At 31.9% G+C, this 23,089-nt stretch overlaps 1 protein-coding gene across 3 annotated transcripts in view; it reads left to right on the forward strand.

The window, feature by feature from the left end:
* Positions 1-23,089, forward strand: part of LOC143084114 (multiple PDZ domain protein-like) — a 168,947-nt gene that overhangs the window by 25,426 nt on the left and 120,432 nt on the right. For all 3 annotated transcript variants that reach the window (XM_076260524.1, XM_076260532.1, XM_076260538.1), the window contains 4 exons: positions 7,372-7,591; positions 12,818-12,952; positions 17,668-17,991; positions 19,433-19,562. In XM_076260524.1, the coding sequence (XP_076116639.1) occupies positions 7,372-7,591; positions 12,818-12,952; positions 17,668-17,991; positions 19,433-19,562 (809 nt within the window). The remainder of the gene's footprint in view (positions 1-7,371; positions 7,592-12,817; positions 12,953-17,667; positions 17,992-19,432; positions 19,563-23,089) is intronic.

Genomic DNA, 23,089 nt, shown 5'->3' on the forward strand with positions numbered 1-23,089 from the left:
AATTCTTTGATTATAAAAGTAAAGATCAAAAGTGCAAGATTACAGAAAGTATAAACCTTGAGTGAAAGGCTACAGTATATAATCTATAGCATTAATCATTTCAAGTGGCTGCAGTTATGCCCCTTTATAAGGTTGTATGCAAATGGGGACATCATCTGTGTCACATGGACACAATCTCCATTCTTTTTTTCGAACAATACTCCTCAAAAATGTGTTAACTGTCTTACAAATCTGTACAGAAAGTTTATTTATATATTTATGCAATGTATGATTTCTCCAAGCAGATGAATCTAACAGAAACTGTTTGATTATAAAAGTAAAGATCAGAAGTGCAAGATTACAGAATGTAACCTTGAGTGAACACTTCAGTATCTATAGCATTAATCATCTCAATAAAGTGGCTGCAGTCCAAAGATAAATTAAAGTGAATCACCTCGTCAGAGCTCTGTAGGTTAGGGTTAGAAATGTCAAGAGTATACTAAAGTCAACAACAGAAACTTTAGATGGGATATAATAGGAATGGAACTGGCTGTTGTATAGATACAAAGTCATGATGGGCCTAGTTTAATGGAACCACTTAATTGACAAGTGTAAACGAACTCGTTTTTGTGAAATATATATTTTCTCTACTTTTGCGAGTAGAAAAAAGAGGCAAATATAGATCATCTCAAATTTGTGAAAACTCTGAAAATCTGAATATACATATAGATAGATAACAAGAAAATTAGAAAATTGTGAACATAAGAGCTAAACGCAAAACAAAGTACATGTATTTGTGATAAAAAGTTGGTTTAAAGTAAGGAAATCTGAAGTCATATCAAATTTACTAGACACCTTAATTTAAGAACTAAAAGAACTGTCAATTCTTTTCCTAAGGCCTTATAATTTGATGCCCAGCCATCACAACATACTGAAATGATATAAGTATCAATCAGGTGTCAGCTGCAGCAATCTATTATACATCAATGTATTGTAAACAAACATATGATAACATTCGAACAGCATAAAATGCCTATTTCTGGAACAATATCAACAGCATTGCTCAAGATTATATTATTGGAGAATCCAACACTTGAAAATCTATGTTGCAAGTTTCAGGTATCTGTTTCTGTAATTTGTCTTTGTAATGATCATGATATGCAGATAGATTCATGTCACATCCATTTGACTCTTGTTACTGCCTGAAGAATCATGTTACTGCCATTGTTAACTACTTATATAGTGTGAATTTCAGTTTAGAAATTCATACCGCATCTTCTTTTTTATTTAAGTTAACACTGTCAATCAATTTGATGATGTTGGCTTTTGGACTAGGTTGCTGCAGTTGACAATTGCTGGGATGTGAGTTATAGGATTAGACTACAGAAGTTCAGTGCAATTTCTTTTTGGGTTTCAAGACTTAGGTTACTGCAATCTATTTCTTTTATGATTTTAGTTTCATAAAAAGATACTGCAGTTTTTCAGTGTTAGGTTGGTTGTTTGGAATGAGGGTAAGCGCAGTGTTGTGAGACCAGTTCATGGCTGTCTTTTGTTAGTTTTTCTGCCGAATATTGGTGGCTCTCTCCATGTACTTTGCATGCTCTTTGTGTTGACTTTATTTACCTGGGTAGTCAGATTATCAATGTTTATCTGTCCTCCTAAAAGATGCCAAGGAATCAAACAGACTTTATCTCATTTGCAGACTTTCAAAGGCAACATAATTTCAAAATACCATGTTTGGAGCATTCAATATAATTTGATACATTTGCACTGAGCATTTGCAATAGTATCTCAACAAATCAATTTCCTTTCACAATGAAATTACACTTAAAAATCTGTTTAAACATAAAGGTTATTTTTTTTTATTAATTTGTAGAAATAAGGCTTGAAGACATTCTAGAATATAATAATTTGCAAACTGTCAGTTAATATTATTTAATAGCACTTGGTAAATAAACATCTAGGAGTGAAATACAAAGCTGTTTGCCAAAGAAAATTATGGGTTAATAGCTCTGTTGTTTTTCATGTAAAATACAAATATTTACAAATTTACTTGTAAATAGTTTCTCCAACAAAAGTCAATACAAAGTTCAGTAGAGGTTAATTACATACTGTTTGTTACATGAAGTGCTCATTGAAGCTATAACCTTGGGATTGAATGTTTATATATTTTACAATCAGCCTTTGCAGCTTGTACATGTACCTGGATATCATGTTTCTAAAAAAAAATATCACTAAATATTGTTTACCTTAAGTTAAACCTTTTTCATGAAAGTATAAGATATAAATTACTGGAAATTGAAATATAATTGCTTGAATTTATTGTTGCTATTTTGGGTAAAGTGCAAAGTATGGGATAAATTATTGGGAATTCAGGAAAATCTGCATTAAAATATGTATCAGATATCAGAATATGAGTTCTTGATCTTACTGCGATCCCCTCCAAGTCTCATTATTTGCATAAAATAAATCCAAGCAATAATTTCTAAATTTACAGCTCAAAGTTACTGTTCTTGAACTACAGGAAGCTTGGCTAATTACAATCAGCTAAAACTTTATCCCTGAAACCCAAAACTCTCTCTGATGCTATTAAAACTTTTAAAGTTGTGGTAATGCAGCAAGATGATCATAAAAACCAATAAACAGAGCTATTAGTATTGATCACTTTTGTTTTGTAATAAGATCAGTTTAGCACCCCAAGAAAGTCACTTATCTTGCATTTGTTTTAACAAATTGACAGACAGTCCATTCAGTGAACATAATTTCTTGGATGCATGTGATTTAGTTATGTAAATTTGTTGTTTATTAGTCTGGCTGTCAAGTCATCTACTCAAAATCTGCTTAGCCATTTCTTAACAATTGATATTGGTTGTATTCAAAATGATGATGAAATTGTCTTTTGTAAATATGAAGAATACTATTTTTATACATACCATATCCAAAATCGCCTTTAAAAAAGTCACAACGGTGTCCCTGGTTAGGGGTAGGGTTGGGGCATTCATGAACATGTTTGACCTTGCCACATACTTTATTTGTATGCTCCAACTCAGTAGCCTGTAGTTCAGTGGTTGTTGTTGGTTCATGTCTGTCATATTTGTTTTTGGGAAATTGATGTCTTATAAAATAGGGAGTTAGTTTTCTCAATTGAATTGTTTTATTTTATATGTCTGGGCCTTTTAAAGCTGGCCATAGGATAAATGTTTTTTCTCATTGATGAAGGCCATATGGTTGCCCATAATTGCCTTCATCCACTTCATTTGAACTTTGGTGGATAGTTATCTCATTGGCAATCATACCTCATCTCCTTATTTTCATAATACTTTTTCATATTTTTCATTCACACATTATGAAAATAAAGAAAAAGGAAAATTTCAAAAGAACAGCTATATTGATACATTATTGCTTTGCTTATGGTAATACAACTGTATTGAATTAGCTAGACATACATACATATAGCCACGGAACATGTTTTTTCTTCACATTCTAAATCCAATAATATAACTAACAAAGCTAAATTGCTTACACCATTGTACCTTAGCCTACTTTAACAGCATCATCAAGTATTTTTTTTTCTGTAATTCCTGGTGCTAATACATAGCTTAGTCATTTCTGTCTACCGTACATATAATTGAAAATGAGTCAGCGTTTTTTAAAGTAATGTTTAAGATTGATCAATATATGACCAGACTTCATCTTAAGGTTTACCTCTAGTATGTGAATCCAGAAATAGAAAAGGAAAAGTTCCAGTGGGAAAAAAGGGTCCAAGAACTATTTTTTCCTTCACCAATCCAACTCTGGAAAAAGATTTAAAGTGTATGGTTTAGTTCATTGATTATTTGCCTTTATTTTATTCACTGATCTGTTCATGCAATATCGTAAAATCGTTTTATTCGTGCTAAAAAGTCCGAAAATGAACCTACTCCTTTTTGTAAAGAAAATGTCATCAATGATCATTGATTCATACTTTATAGAACTTGAAGCCATCAGGTCCTCCCCCATCTACCCATATTCGTATTTCACCTGAGCGTGTCATCTATTGATGACTTTTTTTATATTGAGCCAAGAATTACATCACAACATAACTACCGTTAATATACTAAGTACATATGTTGATTAATAAGAAAATTCCTGTGCTTACATCTGTACATATTGACTCGGCTTTCATCATCAATTTTAGCTTTAAGAATCAAATTATGCTCAGCAGACCTTCAAACTTGCAGCCTGTAAGCGTTTATAAATTGCTTCTACTACTTAATTAAGATTCTAACGTTGAGAAGAAGGAACAATTTGATTAGAGCTCCTGCTTAATTACACACCCAGGAAATTGCTTTTACTTCAGTAGTATTTTTGAAAATGTTGAACTGCCTTGAGAAAATTTATTGGTGATAATAATGGTTATTTAATTATAAATTTGTTATCACCCTATAAAATAGTGGTAAGAAGTTAACTCTGGCATTACACTGTAATTATATATTGAATTGCCATCTAATGTATATTTTTAAGATGTGTTTCAAGATTTGAATGCATGATTATATTTATATTTATATAACATGGAATTTTAAAGAATGGAAAAAGAGATGTGTCAACCCAAAAGTTTAATTTAACAGTATATATAATTTAAAAAAATCAAACTTTCGATTGAAGCACAAATGACTTAGACATAACTAGCAATGGGTCATGCGTCTCATGACTCAGCAACATGCTAATTATGCATGATAGGATGGAAACAAATTAACTAATACAATAGGAAGGTCCTGTAATAAAGGCTATCCAGGATGCAGGATGAAACATTTGGACTGCTACAGGAAGATGAGGGTAAAAATGGTCAGGAGAAGACCAAATCCACCATATTTCTATTCCCCAGTAACCCTTGGGGGTGAAAAACCTGAGTGAAAAACAAAGGTCTACATACTGAATATATATCTCATATATTTAGTATGTAGACCTAAGATCACCAAAAGTTGATTGAAAGTATCAATTTTTGTCACTCTTTTATTTGTTATGCCTGGATCAATAGATTAAATAGTTGGTTAAAAGTTACAGAGTAAGTTTTGAGTTATGTTTCAGTTGAGTAATTTATGAATAAAAATTGTAGTCCTTGGAATTGAAAAGTCAGTTTTCTACAGTTTTTTTTCTGGCATAGCTAACCTTAGGCATGCTGTTTCCTGCTTAGACAGAGTTTCCCTTTTCAGCAACATTGACAGATTGTTAAAGTTTGTTTAGGGGAACCAACAATGCTTACCGGTAGTCAAAGTTTAAATGTCACATCATTGTCCATTGAATTTTAAACTTTCAAATGTCCTTCACATGTTAAGTTTGTGATAATTATAAGTTTAAGGAAACCTACTTATGGTAGGGCAAAATTGGAATGTTTACAATTTCTGGTTTTTTCAATTTTTCAGTATTTAGAATTAAAAAAGCATTCTTATTCAACTGAATTGTTAAGCATCGTCAATAAGATTCTTCCTACTTAGTAGTTGCTGGCTCACTGTAACTCATTGAATATTTCATCACTGAAAAAAAAATGTGTTGTGTCTTTTGTTTAACGTTCTCTAGAGCATATGTCTCAATGCATTTAAAAAAATCATAATGAACATTATATTTCAATTGCTTCATTCTGAATAAACTATGTACATCTATACCTAGTCAATAATTGACACTGTATGTTTTGAGGAAATCAATAGTCTTCTTTCACATTTTGTTCCAGGTTCATAATTTATTGATGTATTTTGTATTGTAATCAAATTTCTGATGTTTTTCACTGACTTACATAAGATTCAAATCAAATTATTTAATGGTATTTACGGGAAATCCACAATTTAATACTTCATCCTGTTAATTGACTGTTCAACTGCGACTAAAAATCACATATTGGCAGTTGTACATGGTATTTGAACAAGACAGTGTGTTTTAATCAAACTGTGAAAAAGCTATTCTTTTAAACAAATTGCTGTTCATTTGAGATTTTAATGAAATTTTCCCCACATAAAATGATTCAATTAAGACCATAATGGTATAGCTTGTTCAAATAACAGGCCCTTGATGCAAACACATTGGCTTATTTTGCCTGCAAGATCGGATTACTTTCAGAAAAGATATATTTAATAGCTTGTAATTTGGTATGCATCTATTAGTGTCTTTTCTGTCTGTGTAAATAGTACTTAAATGTATTGCTAAACAGAATAATTTGAAGCTGTATTGATGTATTTGTATTCTTATTGGGGCTCCAGTAGAGTGCCCACCTTAGGTCACTTGTTCATGTTTTTAAAGGCCTCAGGTCACTAGGCAACTTTTGAAACTATACTGTTCTTAACTGGTGTGGTTCTGGTTATTAAAAAAATTTCAAAGGTCACATGCAGGTTGTCAGTTGCATAGTTGCCCACCAAACCCAAAAGGTCACAGGTTGGATATGACTAGGTCAATGCAGGTTGAAGGCACTTTATAACTTTTCATTGAATTGTTTATTTCGATTGAATTAGTTGCCAATAGAGAAAAAAGGCATAAAATTATTACATATGAAATGAGCACACCTTTAAATGAGACTAGACTGCTGTAATATGTCATCTGGTTTGAAATCAAGTTGATTATTAAATGTGACGGCTTGTTTTTTACACAGCTTAGTGATGTCACTACTGTCTGTTTGAAATTGGCTATAAGAGTATTTGACTCATGATGTTATTTAACAAACAAGGAAGTCCTTATAACTATAGATGTCCGTCTGCTCTGTAACAGACTAATTCACTTCATGATTTATTTACAGTACCCAAACAATGGCAAAGTATATATTCACAATAATGCTAAATAAAAAAAATTGATTTCTTGACATAAAAACAAAATGTCATTATATACCAGTAGTCTAAGCTGGGAATAGTCATGGAAGTGGCAAACCATTCAATCATTTTTTTTCCCTGAAAATTCATATGATTTTATTGTCCTATAGGTTTAACAAGTCCATAAAAACAATGTTACAATCTATACACAATAGTTCTGCCTCATTGGGTTGCTCAGCTGAAGCAATGTTTGTTTTCAGTCTTCTTTCACATTGGTTTCAGATTTCTTTTAACTAGGAATGACAGTTTCCTGGTGAAAGGTTGTAGTCCTCTTCAAGTAATCTGGTTTCCTCCACCCAAACAATTTGCTTCCATGATATAGCTTTGCCTTCTCCTAGAATTTTCAAGAGTTATTCCATGTTTCAGGGAGGTGTAATATATACATATAAATAGCGAGATTGTCATTTTCATGCTGTATAATAATTTTCAAGCAAAAAATCCATTGCTTTAATGTTATAGGGGAAGATATTAATGTCAGTGTGATTACAATGTTACCAGAAGTGTTCTGTTTTATTGCAATTAAATATATATGGAATCTTCATGTTTTTTTTGCTATTTACAGAGATGGAAGACTTAGAGAACAAGATCAGATCCTAGCTATAGATGGACAGCCACTAGACTTGTCACACCACGAGGCTATCCGTATTCTTCAGAGTGCACAGGGACTTGTGCAGTTAGTGGTAGCCAGAGGACAATATCCAAACCAACAAGGGGATCCTCCACCTAGTCCCCACAAACAACAGTTGTCCAATGTACAGTCAGAGGGTTCAGCCGATATGGTTGTAAGTTATTAACCAACCCAATACATGCAATATGCCTGTATGGGTTTCATTGACCTATATTTTTAGTTTGAATAATTTAAGGTCAAGGTAGATGAAGAAATCCTTTTTGCATATTCAAAAAGTATTTGCAAACGTAGTAATAATTCAGAGTCTATGCAGGTTTAGCTGTATGGGCTTTGCTCATTGCCGAAGGCAGTACAGTGACCTATAGCTGTTAATTTCTGTGTCATTTGGTCTCTTGTGGAGAGTTGTCTCATTGGCAATCATATCACATCTTCTTTTTTTATATCAGCCACTTTTTCTTTACCTGTTGCACTGGTTTAAAGCCTCTGAATCAGGATTATTTTGAGAAGTTTTCTACAGCATAGGTAGGAATATTCAATTACACATTTGTACATTGATGACAAAAGACGTCAACAGTAGGTCAGTCATAGTCAAATCTGGTGGGAGTAATGTCTTTAAGAACAATTTGCCTGTTTTATCTGTTGTAAAACAGACTAATGATGCCATTTTGAAAATGTCATTAAAAGAAAATAATCGTTTTCTTTCCTTCTTGAATATAGTACAAGACATCACTTTATCAGATAAAGTTAAATGGACTCATTAAATGCAATGATTTTACACATTTAAGTAGATGACTTTTATGTCTTTTTGTCCTTGTTTTATTATTAAGGACAAGTAGACCCATTTGAATTAAATAACATATACACAGTGCATCATTATTGATCAGGCTGTAACATGTTTTGTTTAATGGTATGGTATTGTTAAATACATTTCCTAAACCGATTTCTATTGTTCAGTTTTATGTGTGATTGAGATAAAAAGGGGGAGGGTTGAGATCTAAAAAAAAGTATTATTAAATTATTGTCATGTGTCTGTCCCAGAAAGAAAATACATGTAGCTTTGAACAGCTAGATTAGAAGTTATTTAATTGAATTTGTACATATATTTAGCTATGTTGTATATGCAAAAAACACCTTGATATATCAGTATCTTTTGTGGTAATCTGCTCATCTAGCATATAAATATAAGAGGATGTGGTATCATTTTCAATGAGACAACTCTCCATCAGAGACTAATAAATAACACAGAAATTAACAACTAAAGGTTACTGTAGGGTCTTCAACAATGAGCAAAGCATGTACCACATAGATAGCATGCAAATGTCTAGAGGAGGTTTGGAATGGATAGTTAGATAATGTATTCCTTTGTTTATTCCCTCTTTCATTTGTCCATGCTTGTAAATTAAGTAACTGAGGTCTGGATTAAATAATTACAGTTACACTGGATGGCCTTTTTTATAATATGTAAAGTTCTATCCAAATAGATCACCTTGACCTACATTTATTCATTAAGGACATATATTCATTGTCTCAAGGATATCAGTAAATACTCCAAATAAATCAATAATCACATCTGGACAGTCCTGAACCTATAGGCTTATAAATGTCTGCCAAATAATTTGGTCATAACAACCTATATTTTATGTATCATATTTCCGCTTAGTATGTAAGTACACAATCAAAGCTTTTCTGATACATGTATAACTGAAAATGACAAGGAGATAGAAGCGAGACGCTCATGAATTTCTGCAATGATTAGGTCATAACAACCTATATTTTATGTATTATATTTCCACTTAGTTTATAAGTTAACAATCAAGCCATTTCTGATATAACTTAAACAGACAAGTGGATTAGCTCGCCTAGATTCTACCATTTCTGCATTATAACATAGAACCTGGGTTACCTATGTAAATAATTAATAATATCTACCTTGTAATGATTATAACAGTAGGATTACATATAAACAACAACAGACGATAAACACAACGTCTGTTTGATTAATTCTGTATAATGATGAAGAAGATATATCCTAAAACCAGTACCATCAAATTAATAGCAGAGAATAATTAATGATCACTTCCAATTTTTCTGAATCAATAATTGACTAATAGATAACAACCAGAGGTACCATTATATAGATTAAATTATATGCTTCTCAATCACAGTATTTTTACAGTTAATTGTAGAGTATCTGGGCATTTCATGGTAGAAAAAGATTTACTTTTTATTGATGTTTTATGCTCCTTGTTATAAGAATGAGGAGATGTGGTTAGATTGCTAATGAGACAACTATTTAGCAGAGTTAAATGAAGAAGTAAGATCAAAAATAGGCCACTGTATGGCCTTCAACAATGAGAATAACCCATATCCTATTGCCACCAATAAAAGGTACATGAAATATGTTAAACAGTTTATACGAGAAAACTAAACACTTCTTCATTGCAAAACAAATATGAAAGACATGAATTAAAGACAACCACTGTACTACAGGATTCTGAAGTGGAGCAGGGAAAACATCAGATTTTTGTTTGTTTTTTTATGTTGGAGCCATCCTTTTCCATCACATTTTTTTTCAAATTGTGTAAATGTAAAACCCTTTGTTATCTGTATGAGCTGTACAATCTTATGCATATTCAGACTAATTGCTGTCTTCTTATATCAAAATTATTTTTTTTTTTATTTTCTTTCATCAATGTTTTTGTAAAGGATATTGAAATTCTTTGGTCCATGTGTTACACATTGCAGACACAATAGGACTAATCAATTACTTATCTAATCTATATTAAACTTGAAATGGTATCTCAGCATTTTTTACATGCTTATCTTTCTAATCTGAAGGCAGGTTAAATCTCAAAACTTTTGAAAAGATGTTTGGATCGAATTCTAACTGATTTGGAAATATTCCTTATCCGTTTTAAAATTCTAAATCATATTACGGGCACATTCAGAAATATTTAGACACTTTTCACAAGTTCTGAAGTTGTCTGAATAAGATTCTTGTTCATTCAGAAATATTGAGGAAAAATTCTGAATCCGCAATAATAGGATTCAGAAAAATTCATCCATTATTTCTAATGTTAGACAATTTGCAGATTTATATAGGAACATATTGGGTTGCACCTTCTGGGTCATCTGTCAGTCTGTCATTCTCACATAGGGTATAGGATTGCCAAAAATTAAACTTTTTCATGATAAATGATAATAGTTCAAAGTTAAGCTTCTGTAGTAATAAATTGGAGCTAGCATCCATTTTTAGCCATGATTATTACAGAATGAAGCATTACATGATGTTGAAACTAATTTCTTGCAAACTAACAATACTATGATATTTCGATTTTATCATGAGTTCTCTGAAAAAATGTCATATGATGAAGCAAAGGTTTAACTTGGGTTACTATGATATTTCGATTTTATCATGAGTTCTCTGAAAAAATGTCATATGATGAAGCAAAGGTTTAACTTGGGTTACTATGATATTTCGATTTTATCATGAGTTCTCTGAAAAAATGTCATATGATGAAGCAAAGGTTGAACTTGGGTTAATCAAGTTGTCCATCTAGTCAGTATGGATTTTGATATACCTACCAAATTTTTTATTAGCTTTTGTTATAATATAAAATTGAGAACGGAAATGGGGAATTGGTCAAAGAGACAACAAGAGAAACAAAGAGCAGACGACAGCCAAAGGCCACCAATGGTTCTTCAATGCAGCAAGAAACTCCCACACCCAGATTGAATTGATCACTTAATGCAAGAACAAAAGAAATCACTGTTAACACATGATTTGTTTATGTAATATGTAAAATGAAAAATCTGCATATTTCATCAACATTGATAATGTTCTGTCTGTAGTGGTATTGATAGGTCAAGGACATTTGTAATTTTGGTCTCACTTGCGACCAAAGGAGACGTCAACAATTGTTAAGTTTTCTGCTTAGCTCAGTTTGATAAGAAATATTTGTGATAGATCAATGATATTTTCTATAAAGTTCAATTACTCAGTACTTATCAGTTAAACAGATATTTTGTGGCACTGCCCCGTAAGTAATTAATATTCGCCTTTGACTTAATTAGCAATGTTGCTGTCCATTGGATTGTCTTTTTTTTTTTTTTTAAATTTCAACCAAAAGGAGAGACATATCTTTGTGTCAACATTTTTTTTTACCTTAATCATGAAATGAAAAAATACAACATACACTTTGACAATTCTGCTCTATGTTTCTAATTTTGTAAACTGTTGCTTAAAATAAATATTGGTTGAGATACAGTAATAAAGTAAGCTTAATTTGTCCTTGAGAAGAAGTACTTCCTCAAACAAAGTTAATGATTGGTTCAGATAAACTGTTTATGGGACATAGGTTTGTCTAGCCAGAAAAAAAAAACAGTTAATCAATTCTGTCTTCAAAGCATTCTATTGAAACAGCTGCCAAATAATTACCTCAAAACTTAGAAATATTATATAGCAATTAAATAAAAGGGGATGCTACAGTGACATTAGAACTTCAATGAAATAAAGTGTCGATTTAATGAAAAAACTAAAGTGTGGATTTAATGCAAATTCTTAAGTGCTTCAAATTGAAAAATAAAATGGAAATGGTTTGATGCCAAGAAAGATGTTTAAATTATCGAATGTGATAGCTTAATCCTTAATGATTTTATTTCGTCAAGTCGTGGAATATTGATGACATCAAATTATTAAGTCTTTTACCGAAGAAATGTCACAGGTCTCTACAATACCAAAGAGATGCATTTAAGAGTCGAATTATATAATATAGGAATTCGGTTACCATGGTACTTCACATATATAACAGTAATGATTACTGAAGAATGCCAAATACTATTGTATTGGACTTTGAGTAAAACATTTGATTCAGATTCCGTGCTGACAAATATTTACACATGATAATGAAGGTTAGTGTGGCTAGTAAATGGCATCATCTTTGGGACGGACGTACCAAAATTCTATGTGTGGCGCTGTACTCGCAGCCTTATGTTATCTGAAAGCTCGTCAAGATGCTGAAGAAGCATCATCGTCTTCCTCTGTTAGATCTGAACCAATTATTAAAGCAGAACCGGTAAAAATATACTTGAAATACATACATTTAGATATCAGTGATGAAAAGTAGCAACAAAAATAAGTTTTATTCGTTAAATAAATGTATTTGAAGTTACTTCTCTGAGCTATTCATTGATAAGAAAAGAAAAAAAGTTACCAGTTTGCTAACATGTGAACTTTTGCCCTGTTAAAAGTCTGCATATTTGAAGAACACATGCAAGCATTGCAGAAAAAAACATGAATAATGTTTCACATTAAAAAGATAAAAATAATTATGTAAGACAAAATTTTCATTTTACATTTATATTTGCTTTATACTTTCAGCTGAATACAGAATGGACTCAAATTGAAGTAATTGACTTAATAAATGACGGAACAGGACTAGGATTTGGTATTATCGGAGGTCGTAGTACAGGAGTAGTTGTAAAGACCATTCTACCTGGTGGTATAGCTGACATTGTAAGTATCTGGGACTATGAAGGACAACCTTTTATGGGAGATTTTTTTAGAGGGTAGGAGGGGTCCTAATCCCCATATCCTGAGGTCCCAAATTTAAAGAAATTTAAATCCAGACATCCCGAAATTCGAAAAAACAATTCAAGGATCCCAAAAGGATCAATCACGAAATCCCGACCTTAAAAACACCTGATGATGACGTCCCGAAATGGGTCCTTCCCCCTCTCTTTCTTAACAATGTGGATTCATTTATTTTCTTGGGTACCAATTTTTATTGAGCCTGCGACTTTTGTCGCAGAAAGCTCGACACAGGGATAGTGATCTGGCGGCGGCAGCGGCGTCGTTAGCTAACTTCTTAAAAGCTTTATATTTTAGAAGGTGGAAGACCTGGATGCTTCATACTTTGTATATAGATGCCTCATGTTACGAAGTTTCCGTCAGTCACATGTCCAATGTCCTTGACCTCATTTTCATGGTTCAGTGACTACTTGAAAAAAAAGTTAAGATTTTTTGTAATGTTAAATTCTCTCGTATTATAAGTAATAGGATAACTATATTTGGTATGGGCGTACCTTGCGAGGTCCTCATGCCCGTCAGACAGTTTTCACTTGACCTTGACCTCATTTCATGAATCAGTGAACAAGGTTAAGTTTTGGTGGTCAAGTCCATATCTTAGATACTATAAGCAATAGGTCTAGTATATTCGGTGTATGGAAGGACTGTAAGGTGTACATGTCCAACTGGTAGGTGTCATCTAACCTTGTCCCCATTTTCATGGTTCAGTGGTTATAGTTAAGTTTTTGAGTTTTGGTCTTTTTTTCTAATACTATATGCAATAGGTCAACTATATTTGGTGTATGGAAATATTTTATGATCTATATATCAGTTGTGCAGGTTTTATTTGACCTTGACCTCATTTTCACGGTTCATTGATCAGTGTTAAGTTTTTGTGTTTTGGTCTGTTTTTCTTATCCTGTATGCAATGCGTCTACTGTATTTGGTATATGGAATGATTTTAAGGTGTACATGTCTAGTTGGCAGGTGTCATCTGACCTTAACCTCATTTTCATGGTTCAGTGGTCAAAGTTAAGTTTATTGAGTTTTGGTCTTTTTTTCTAATACTATTTGCCATAGGTCAACTATTTTTGGTGTATGGAAATATTTTATGATCTTTATGTCAGTCGGGCAGGTTTTATTTGACCTTGACCTCATTTTCATGGTTCATTGATTAGTGTTAAGTTTTTGTGTTTTGGTCTGTTTTTCTTAAACTATAAGCAACAAGTCAACTATATTTGTTGCATGGAAGAATTGTTAGCTGTACATGTCTGCCTGGCATGGTTCATCTGCCCTTACCTCATTGTTATGGTTCATTGGTCAATGTTTAGTTTCCTTGATTAATTTTAAGTTTACGTGACAGTGTAATAAAGCTTTACATTTAGGACTATCAACATAATATCAATGATTAGTAAAGAAGGCGAGACATTTCAGTGTGTGCACTCTTGTTGTGGATTGAGGAAATCTTGCATTTTCGTGGACATTTGATTTTGTGCTTTCCAAAATCTGCATATAACACAGTAGAAAATTCCTTTTTCTTTGAACACGAAAATTGGTATCCAATGAACAATAACTAATCCACAGTAGGCAAACACATTACATGTTGTATGGTAGCGTACTAAGTATGTTGAAAAAAATGTTAAAAAAATCTTAGAGGTATAGATGTAAAAATATCTGTATGTACACTCATGGGACAAAAGTGAATTCTCACTCAAAAAATGTCCTATCATTTCAACTAGAATCTATACTTTTCAAAAACATATTACCAAGTAACAGTGTATATGTTTTACCACTGCATCAAGTGTGATACAAAATATTCCTACTAGAGACAGTTAAATTTTAAATTTAAAACGTGTGGCTTGCCTAGCTTTTTAAATATAGGACATTTAATTGTTCATTGAGAGTGGAGAAATATTGTATTGCATTAGATTCAGGTGTGGAATAAGAATTCATGAACGTCATAATTGAATTTATACCAATAAAGAACGGAGATCAAATGAACCATACATTAATTATGAAAAAATAATGAACTGGTTGGGAAAAGGTATTACTTGGGTAAGAATCATAGAAATTGTTTAATTTGAATATAAATTAAGAAGATGTGGTATGGTTGCCAATGAAACAACTCTCCAAAAGAGACCAAATAACTTAGAAGGTTAGAAAATATTGTTCAATATTGGAAATTGTTAAAAAACATGTTTTTGTCACTGATGAAGCATTATTTGTACTAGTGCAATATTGTATTTTATTGCATGTTTACTTTTTGTTACGTTTCTATGAATTATGTTCTTGCTATACAATAAGAATTAATATTTGTTTAAAATTTCAATAAATCCGAAATCCTTCAATGAAAGGTAAACAAAACTAGAACATTTTCTATTTGTAAAGAATTTTATTTATGAGGAATTTAATTTCATGCATTTTAGAATGTAAAGTTTGCATTGATTTTTGAAATGATGTCCCACAAACTAATGACTTTTCCAAAAGCTATAGAAATTGTGTTCAAGCAATAAGAATGAACATATGTGTTTGTATCGCCCTTTATAGATTCTGTTTGGTGTGAGCCAAGGCTCCGTGTTGAAGACCTTCCTTTGACCTATAATGGTTTACTTTTAAAAATTATGACTTGGATGGAGAGTTGTCTCATTGGCACTCACACCACATCTTCTTATATCGATTAAATGGTGACTAAATAATTACATTAGATGTATGTTTCATTATGATACTTTAATCTGATTGGCTAACTGCACATCACATGTTATTCCGTAAGTTCATTCATGATAAAACGTGGTCCCACAATAAAGTGCACAGGTGAATTAATTAAAACAATAATAAAATTCGTGTTTTCATGATCAGTGCTAAAAAATGTAATTATAAGTATTGAATGCTTCTTTTTGTAACTTCATAGGGTTGTAAAAGCGTTGACCGTGCGCACATTTTTAGTATGAAGCACTTTCGCGCTTCATACAAAATGTACTTCAGTCAACGCTTTTACACCCCAATGAAGTTACAAAAAGAAGCATTCATTTCTTAAATGTAATTTTTCCATTTCAACAAATTATTAAGTCAAATATGTCATCTTAAGTGGTATACTTAATATTACAAACAATAGTGACTGGTTTACAGAAAAATTGCCAAATTGGCAGGTCACTGAATGATTTTATATAACAAGACAACTTGTAGTCCACATGCAGACGACAACCACTCTCAAAGTAACCACTTTGTTGAATGTTAATTACTTTATGCAAAGTGTCATCTTCAGAAACATATGTTGTCTATATTTACCATCTGTTGAAAGACAATAACAGTATGTCATTTGGTATCCACTGTAGGTCAACTCAACATATTGTTCAAAAGATAGGTGCATTGATTCACAAAACCCTTACAAAGTTTAAATAAAGACATATTTTTAAGGGCATAAATTGATATGAGTGAAGTACATAACGAACTAAGATATGATTATTTTTTATGCCCCACCTACGATAGAAGAGGGGCATTATGTTTTCTGGTCTGTGGCTCCGTTTGTTCGTTCGTCTGTCTGTGCATCTGTTCAGGTTAAAGTTTTTGGTCAAGGTAGTTTTTGATGAAGCTGAAGTCCATGCCCCACCTACGATAGTAGAGGGGCATTATGTTTTCTGGTCTGTGGCTCCGTTCGTTTGTTCGTTCGTCCGTCTGTGCGTCCGTTCAGGTTAAAGTTTTTGGTCAAGGTAGTTTATGATGAAGCTGAAGTCCAATCAACTTGAAACTGAGTACACTTGTTGCTTATGAGATGATCTTTCTAATTTTTAAGCCAAATTAGACTTTTGACCCCAATTTCACGGTCCACTGAACATAGAAAATGAAAGTGGGAGTTTCAGGTTAAAGTTTTTGGTCAAGGTAGTTTTTGATGAAGCTCAAGTCCAATCAACTTGAAACTTAGTACACTTGTTGCTTATGATATGAATTTTATAATTTTAAAGCTAAATTAGACTTTTGACCCCAATTTCACGGTCCACTGAACATAGAAAATGAAAGTGTGAGTTTCAGGTTAAAGTTTTTGGTCAAGGTAGTTTTTGAATTTGATGAAGCTCAAGTCCAATCAACTTGAAACTTAGTACACTTGTTGCTTATGATATGAATTTTATAATTTTAAAGCCAAATTAGACTTTTGACCCCAATTTCACGGTCCACTGAACATAGAAAATGAAAGTGTGAGTTTCAGGTTAAAGTTTTTGGTCAAGGTAGTTTTTGAATTTGATGAAGCTCAAGTCCAATCAACTTGAAACTCAGTACACTTGGCTTGTTGCTTATGATATGATCTTTCTAATTTTAAAGCCAAATTAGACTTTTGACCCCAATTTCACGGTCCACTGAACATAGAAAATGAAAGTGGGAGTTTCAGGTTAAAGTTTTTGGTCAAGGTTGTTTTTGATGAAATTGAAGTCCAATGAACGTGAAACTTAGTAGATATGTTCTCTATAGTATAATCTTTCTAATTTTAAAGCCAAATTAGATTATTACCCAATTTCACGGTCCATGGAACATGGAAAAGGATAGTGCGAGTGGGGCATCCGTGTACTTTGGACACATTCTTGTTTAATGCTGTCTTAAATTTTTGTTTGTTTATCATATGCATATTGAATAAATTAGCTTTAAAAAAAGTATCATTTTGTATTCTGTTTTAGAATGGACGTTTACACAGTGGTGATCACCTTTTACAAATCAGAGATGTTAATGTTCGTGGTATGACTTCAGAACAAGTTGCTCAGGTTCTACGGCAATCTGGTAGTCAAGTTCGTCTAATTGTGGCTCGCCCAATTAATGAACCGCCTACAATGCAGATTCCTCATGCCCCAATTGTTCCGACTCATCAGTTAGATGAACATTTACATCAGATAAATACTTTATTAGATACAACTGAGACCATTCCTGACATGGCGGACTCCCATCAGCAGCAGCAACAGTTTAACCAAGGGATGGGGATGGATGGCATTGTACAAGTTCATCATGTATGTATAGTTTCAAGAATCTTTTGTATAAGTTCATCATGTATGTATATGTCCAAGAGTCTTCAAATTTTTGTTGTACAATTTCGCATTTTTAAGCCAAGAGAAATCAAACTCCTCAATTTACTGTTTATTAGAGCTTTTGTAATGATGGTTTTTATGATTTTTGTGTGTTTTGTATCATTTTTTAAGCAGTGAACTGGAAAATTAACAAACGAGCAAATTGAGGGCTATAAAAGAAAGGGAAAAGATACATTTAAACTCATAAATGGAAAAACGAATAGTCCAACAGACAAACAACAGTACACAAAACAGAACATAGAAAACTGAAGACAGAGCAACATGAACATAATATAATCATAGGTCTTTAATATTGTATTAACTGGTAAAAAGAAGGCCAATTGATCTATGGTCGAAATTGACTTGGGAAGATTTTGGTTAACAAGTGTCATAGTTCAGGCCTTGAAAGCATAAAACTTTGCTCAGTGCTGGGAGCACAAAAATCATGCTTGAAACATGAAATCTAGAAATTTGATTGGTTGATTTTTGAGTCTGAATACAAAAGTCATGCTCGAAAGTTTTATGACCGTGAGGCCTGATGTCATGTTTTATTTACATATTGACATTGAAAGAAAGAGAGTATTGGGTATGAAAAAGAAAACTACACACTGGAATAATACCATCCATTTATTGAGCATGAAACTATTTCCATGCTAGGAATGAAATTAAACCATTATTTCTAAGGATTACAGAGTTCCATTAACAATGAAATCTAAGTGACAAAACAAATCATATTGTCCATGCTCATTTCACTAAGCATAATCCAACAGTGCTTTTATTGTCGGATTGCTTAAGGTCTATCAAACTTTGAATGCTAAAAACATTAATCTGATTGAACCATGTTTTTACAGACTTTTCAGAGATTATTCAGAACAAAATGTCAATACAACTTGTACTATTTCCTCAAAGCAATAATGCAAGTGAATTTTAATCCCCTAAGCTTGATGGTTCTGGAATTGATAACTTGTAGACGGAAATATATTTTTAGCTACTGAATTTTGAAAAATGTTGTAAAAAATAGACATGGCTGAAGAACTAATGTGCTATGATATTTGAAAAAGAGATTTGAAGCTTAGTTTTTTAAAACCGGTATGTAAATGACAATGCCATTTCGTGTATAACTCAGTTTTCACGTTTTAATTATATGGGACTTACATCTGACTATATTAGATGGAGAATTGTTCTCATTAGCACTCATACCTCATCTTCTTATTTCTATATATGGGGTGGGTTTTGCTCTTTGTTGAAACCTATACCATACTTATAATTGTTTACATCGATGTCATTTTGGACTCTGATAGATAGTTGACTCATTGGCAATCATATACCATGTCCTTAGTTTATACTTCATATGCTGTAACATTTATTTTTTACTTTTTTCTAGCATGGTTTTGAAGACATGTCCCCTGAATATCCAGAGATTAACTATTTTGATGTAGAGTTATTAAAAGACAACCAAAATGGTCTTGGTATTACGATAGCTGGTTATGTGGGTCGTCAGAGTGACAATCCAGGTAGGTTAACAGATTGTAATGTTGTCTTTCCTAGACTAGGGGTAATACAGCCTCTTAAATACAACAAAAAATTAAAATTGTTCAGATTCCCAAATATGAGTCAAAAAGTACATTGCATTAGTTGTTATTTGTCTATTCTTTCTACCATTTTCTATCACTAAGGTACTATGTATAATCAAGCTTTTTATGAATATTAAATTGAAAAAAAAAGAAACAAAAATGGCAAGGTCAAGGCAAACTATGGATTGCATGTCTCTAAGGTTAAATTATCTGAAGTGAATGTACCTTGTTTAAATGTCAACAATAAAGCCATGCAGTATTAGAATCCCTATGAAAATGTGTAGAAAACAAACCAGACTTAAAGCAAACATTTTTTTTAGTGATGTTACATTTCCAAATCAGATTATAGTCTTACAGATGAATAAAGATAATGCTGTCTAAATTACAAACTACTGGGCTTCAATAAATATCTAACTATTATTTGGTTCAAAATGTTAAAGAAACATGTTTAAAAAAAATAAAATTCAGACACATTTGTCTAAAAATCTGTGAATAGTTTTAGGATGAACTGCTTCTCAGACATAAATTTTAAACAAACATTGTCTAGATTACAAAGTAACATATATTGATTTTATTCTTTTTTTGTGTGTGCATGACATAACATCATATTGTTACATGCAGTCATGAACTTACAAAAAAAAATTCAACAAATAAAAAACACAGAAGTTCTGAAGCATTTACATTAACAAATATTACTTTTGTCATATATAAAATGTATAAGTTCATTAGGTGCTAGTCTCAGTGGAAAGCACCTACGGTAAATCAATTTTTTCATATCTGATTGTATATACCAAGAATAGTTGTAAAAATCGTTTAATTAAAAATTAGCTGAAAAGTCAATATAGGAAAAGTTAAAGAATTGTAGGAAACTGTTTTATGATTGCATTATTGAACAAATAAGAAAAAGAATGACTTGTTGAGAACATGCCCTGTTTTATTGATACAACGAGGCGCTAGTGTCTGTGGGTAATATTGGTAAAAACATGCAATATTTTCTCTTAATTGTTCCACTTATTGTTAACAAACATTTTAAGGGTATTATAGTTGTCTGATATTTGTTCTTGCTCATAGCTAGGTTTTGTAAATTTAGATAGTTTAAACATATTTTGTTTGCTTAAATAAATGATACACAGTAAATTCAGTTTGTCTGTAGTGCCATTGAGACTATATTTTTGTACATGTATTTTGAAATATTTGTACTTGAGTATTGTTTTAATTCTATGCCAATGAGACAAATTTCCAAATTTCCATCCAATCATAATTTGTAAAAGTAAACCATTGTAGGTCAAAGTACAGTCTTCAACACAGAGCTGTGGCTCACATGTAACAGCAAGCTATAAATGGCCCCAAAATGATTTATAAATCTATAGATTGCTATTGAAAAATTCTCTAGCTGTATAAAAATAAGGAGATATGGTATGATTACCAATGTAACAACTACCCTTCAGAGACCAAAGTACAAGGATGAAAACACCTAGAGGGCAATGTAGGAACTTCAAGCTGTTCTTTCTAACAAATTTTTATTTTAACCAATAACAATTTTTTGATATTTCTTATAAAATTTTAATTTACAAGTATTAAAGAGATATGTATTGCATTGGGTTTTAATTCCACAATACTCTGTAACCATATGGGAAATCAAAATTGATTGAAAAAGATCTTTACATTTTTCTTTAATTGACCACTACTATTGACTTAGTAATTGTTTAACCTTTAATTCATTAGAAAGAAATTTTAGTACATACAGTTTATGTGATTGTTGAGAATGATGGGTTACTTAATGATAACTTTCTGGTCCAAAGTGAAAGCAGTACTATTTTCATCCTATTTTAATTTTTGTAACTGTATTTATCTACTTTGGTAACCTATTTCTCTGTTAGACATCATCAATAGGACTTTTGTTAGAAATAATTCATATTATTTGTGAGAAAGTCTGGTGTGAAGAATCCCGTAAGGATATATAAGTTGATTGGATACGCAGATATGACCTGTTACGACCTGTTATTGTACTTTAGCATTAATACAGTCGTTTCATTCAAACTTTTGCTGACTTATGGTATTTCTAAATACTTTATATAAATGTTATTTTGGTGCAGTAGTTGTAAAGGGATTGAATGGAATGTGTAACATTATAACTTGATATGTTTTGCTTTTAGACCATTCTAAAATATGCATAAAATACCAAAAGATATTTACATTTTAATCGAGAGAAAACATGTCCATGCTTCCTCATATTGATTAATAGATAGATTTTGATAAAATCCTTAACTTTAATAGTAAAATAATCGTGGAAAATAATTTGAAATTGGAAATAATTTTCAGATTTGACTGAAATTCTAATTGTTTAAATCATGATGGTTCTATTAATCTGCAAACTATGGAGAGCCATGGTGTAGTGGTTAAACACAAAGGCCTATTCTTGGGTGAAAATTTCAGGGACATAATTTTGCTCTCCCTTGACACCATTTGCAAGTATGGTCTTGAGAAACAATGATATGTCGTTTGAAGGGGATGATAAATGGCTATCCTGTGTAAATAGAGAGAAATAGCTCTTGCACTAAAAAGACACCCTTGTAGATTAGGAAAAAGAGCAGGCTAATGCCACTACAAGGTAGCTATGGTACCAGCAAAGTGGAAAGGGATTGATATAAGTTGTAATAACTTGTTTCCAAATCCACTATAAATAAATATACATTTAAATTAACTAATTAAGCTTGCATAATTTAAAACTCATGTATTTAAAGAAAACAGTTTCCTCTGCAGTTTACATTGTCTTTCTATATTTCATTGGCTTGCACATGACACAGTGTTGCCTTAAGCTTGTTTGTTTATTAGTTTAGTTTAGTTTTGGATTTCTCGAACCCTAGATTGTATATGAAATAGAATATCAGAACTTTCAATGCAAGTTTATTTCCCGAACAACATGTGTGCAGTTCATCAAAATGGTTACTATCGTAGCTTACAGTTTTAGAGAATATATAGCAGATAAAGAGACAGCTTTGGTTGACAGAAATATTGAGGACACACAATAGTTGTGTTTATATTCAGACCTACTGGCATAATTCAAGTGCACCATATGTAATGACATCATGTTCATTCATGTATTCAGTATGTATGGTAACATTTGTTCAATATTCTTTATGGTAGCATTAGGTTCATTGATATTAATATAAACTATATACTTGCAGTCACATTTGGATAAATTAACTATTTATGCAAGGTTCTATAATTTACATTGGGATTTTTTTTTATGTGAAATCGTTATTTTAGAATTTTTATTTTCAAATATTTTATTTATCAGTTATGACTTTTATTACATTCATGAGCTAAATTTGTAGTTGATGAATTTTTAACCGGATTTTTGTGACAAAAATGTCAGTTATTGATTTGGGGATGTACGTTGGGCGGCCGGTCGTGCAGCAATCAAATGTTGTCCGTGCATTAACTCATGAACCGTTCAACTAAAG

This window comes from Mytilus galloprovincialis, chromosome 1 (genome assembly GCF_965363235.1).
Source record: "Mytilus galloprovincialis chromosome 1, xbMytGall1.hap1.1, whole genome shotgun sequence".
In the NCBI taxonomy this organism is placed as follows: Eukaryota; Metazoa; Mollusca; class Bivalvia; order Mytilida; family Mytilidae; genus Mytilus; species Mytilus galloprovincialis.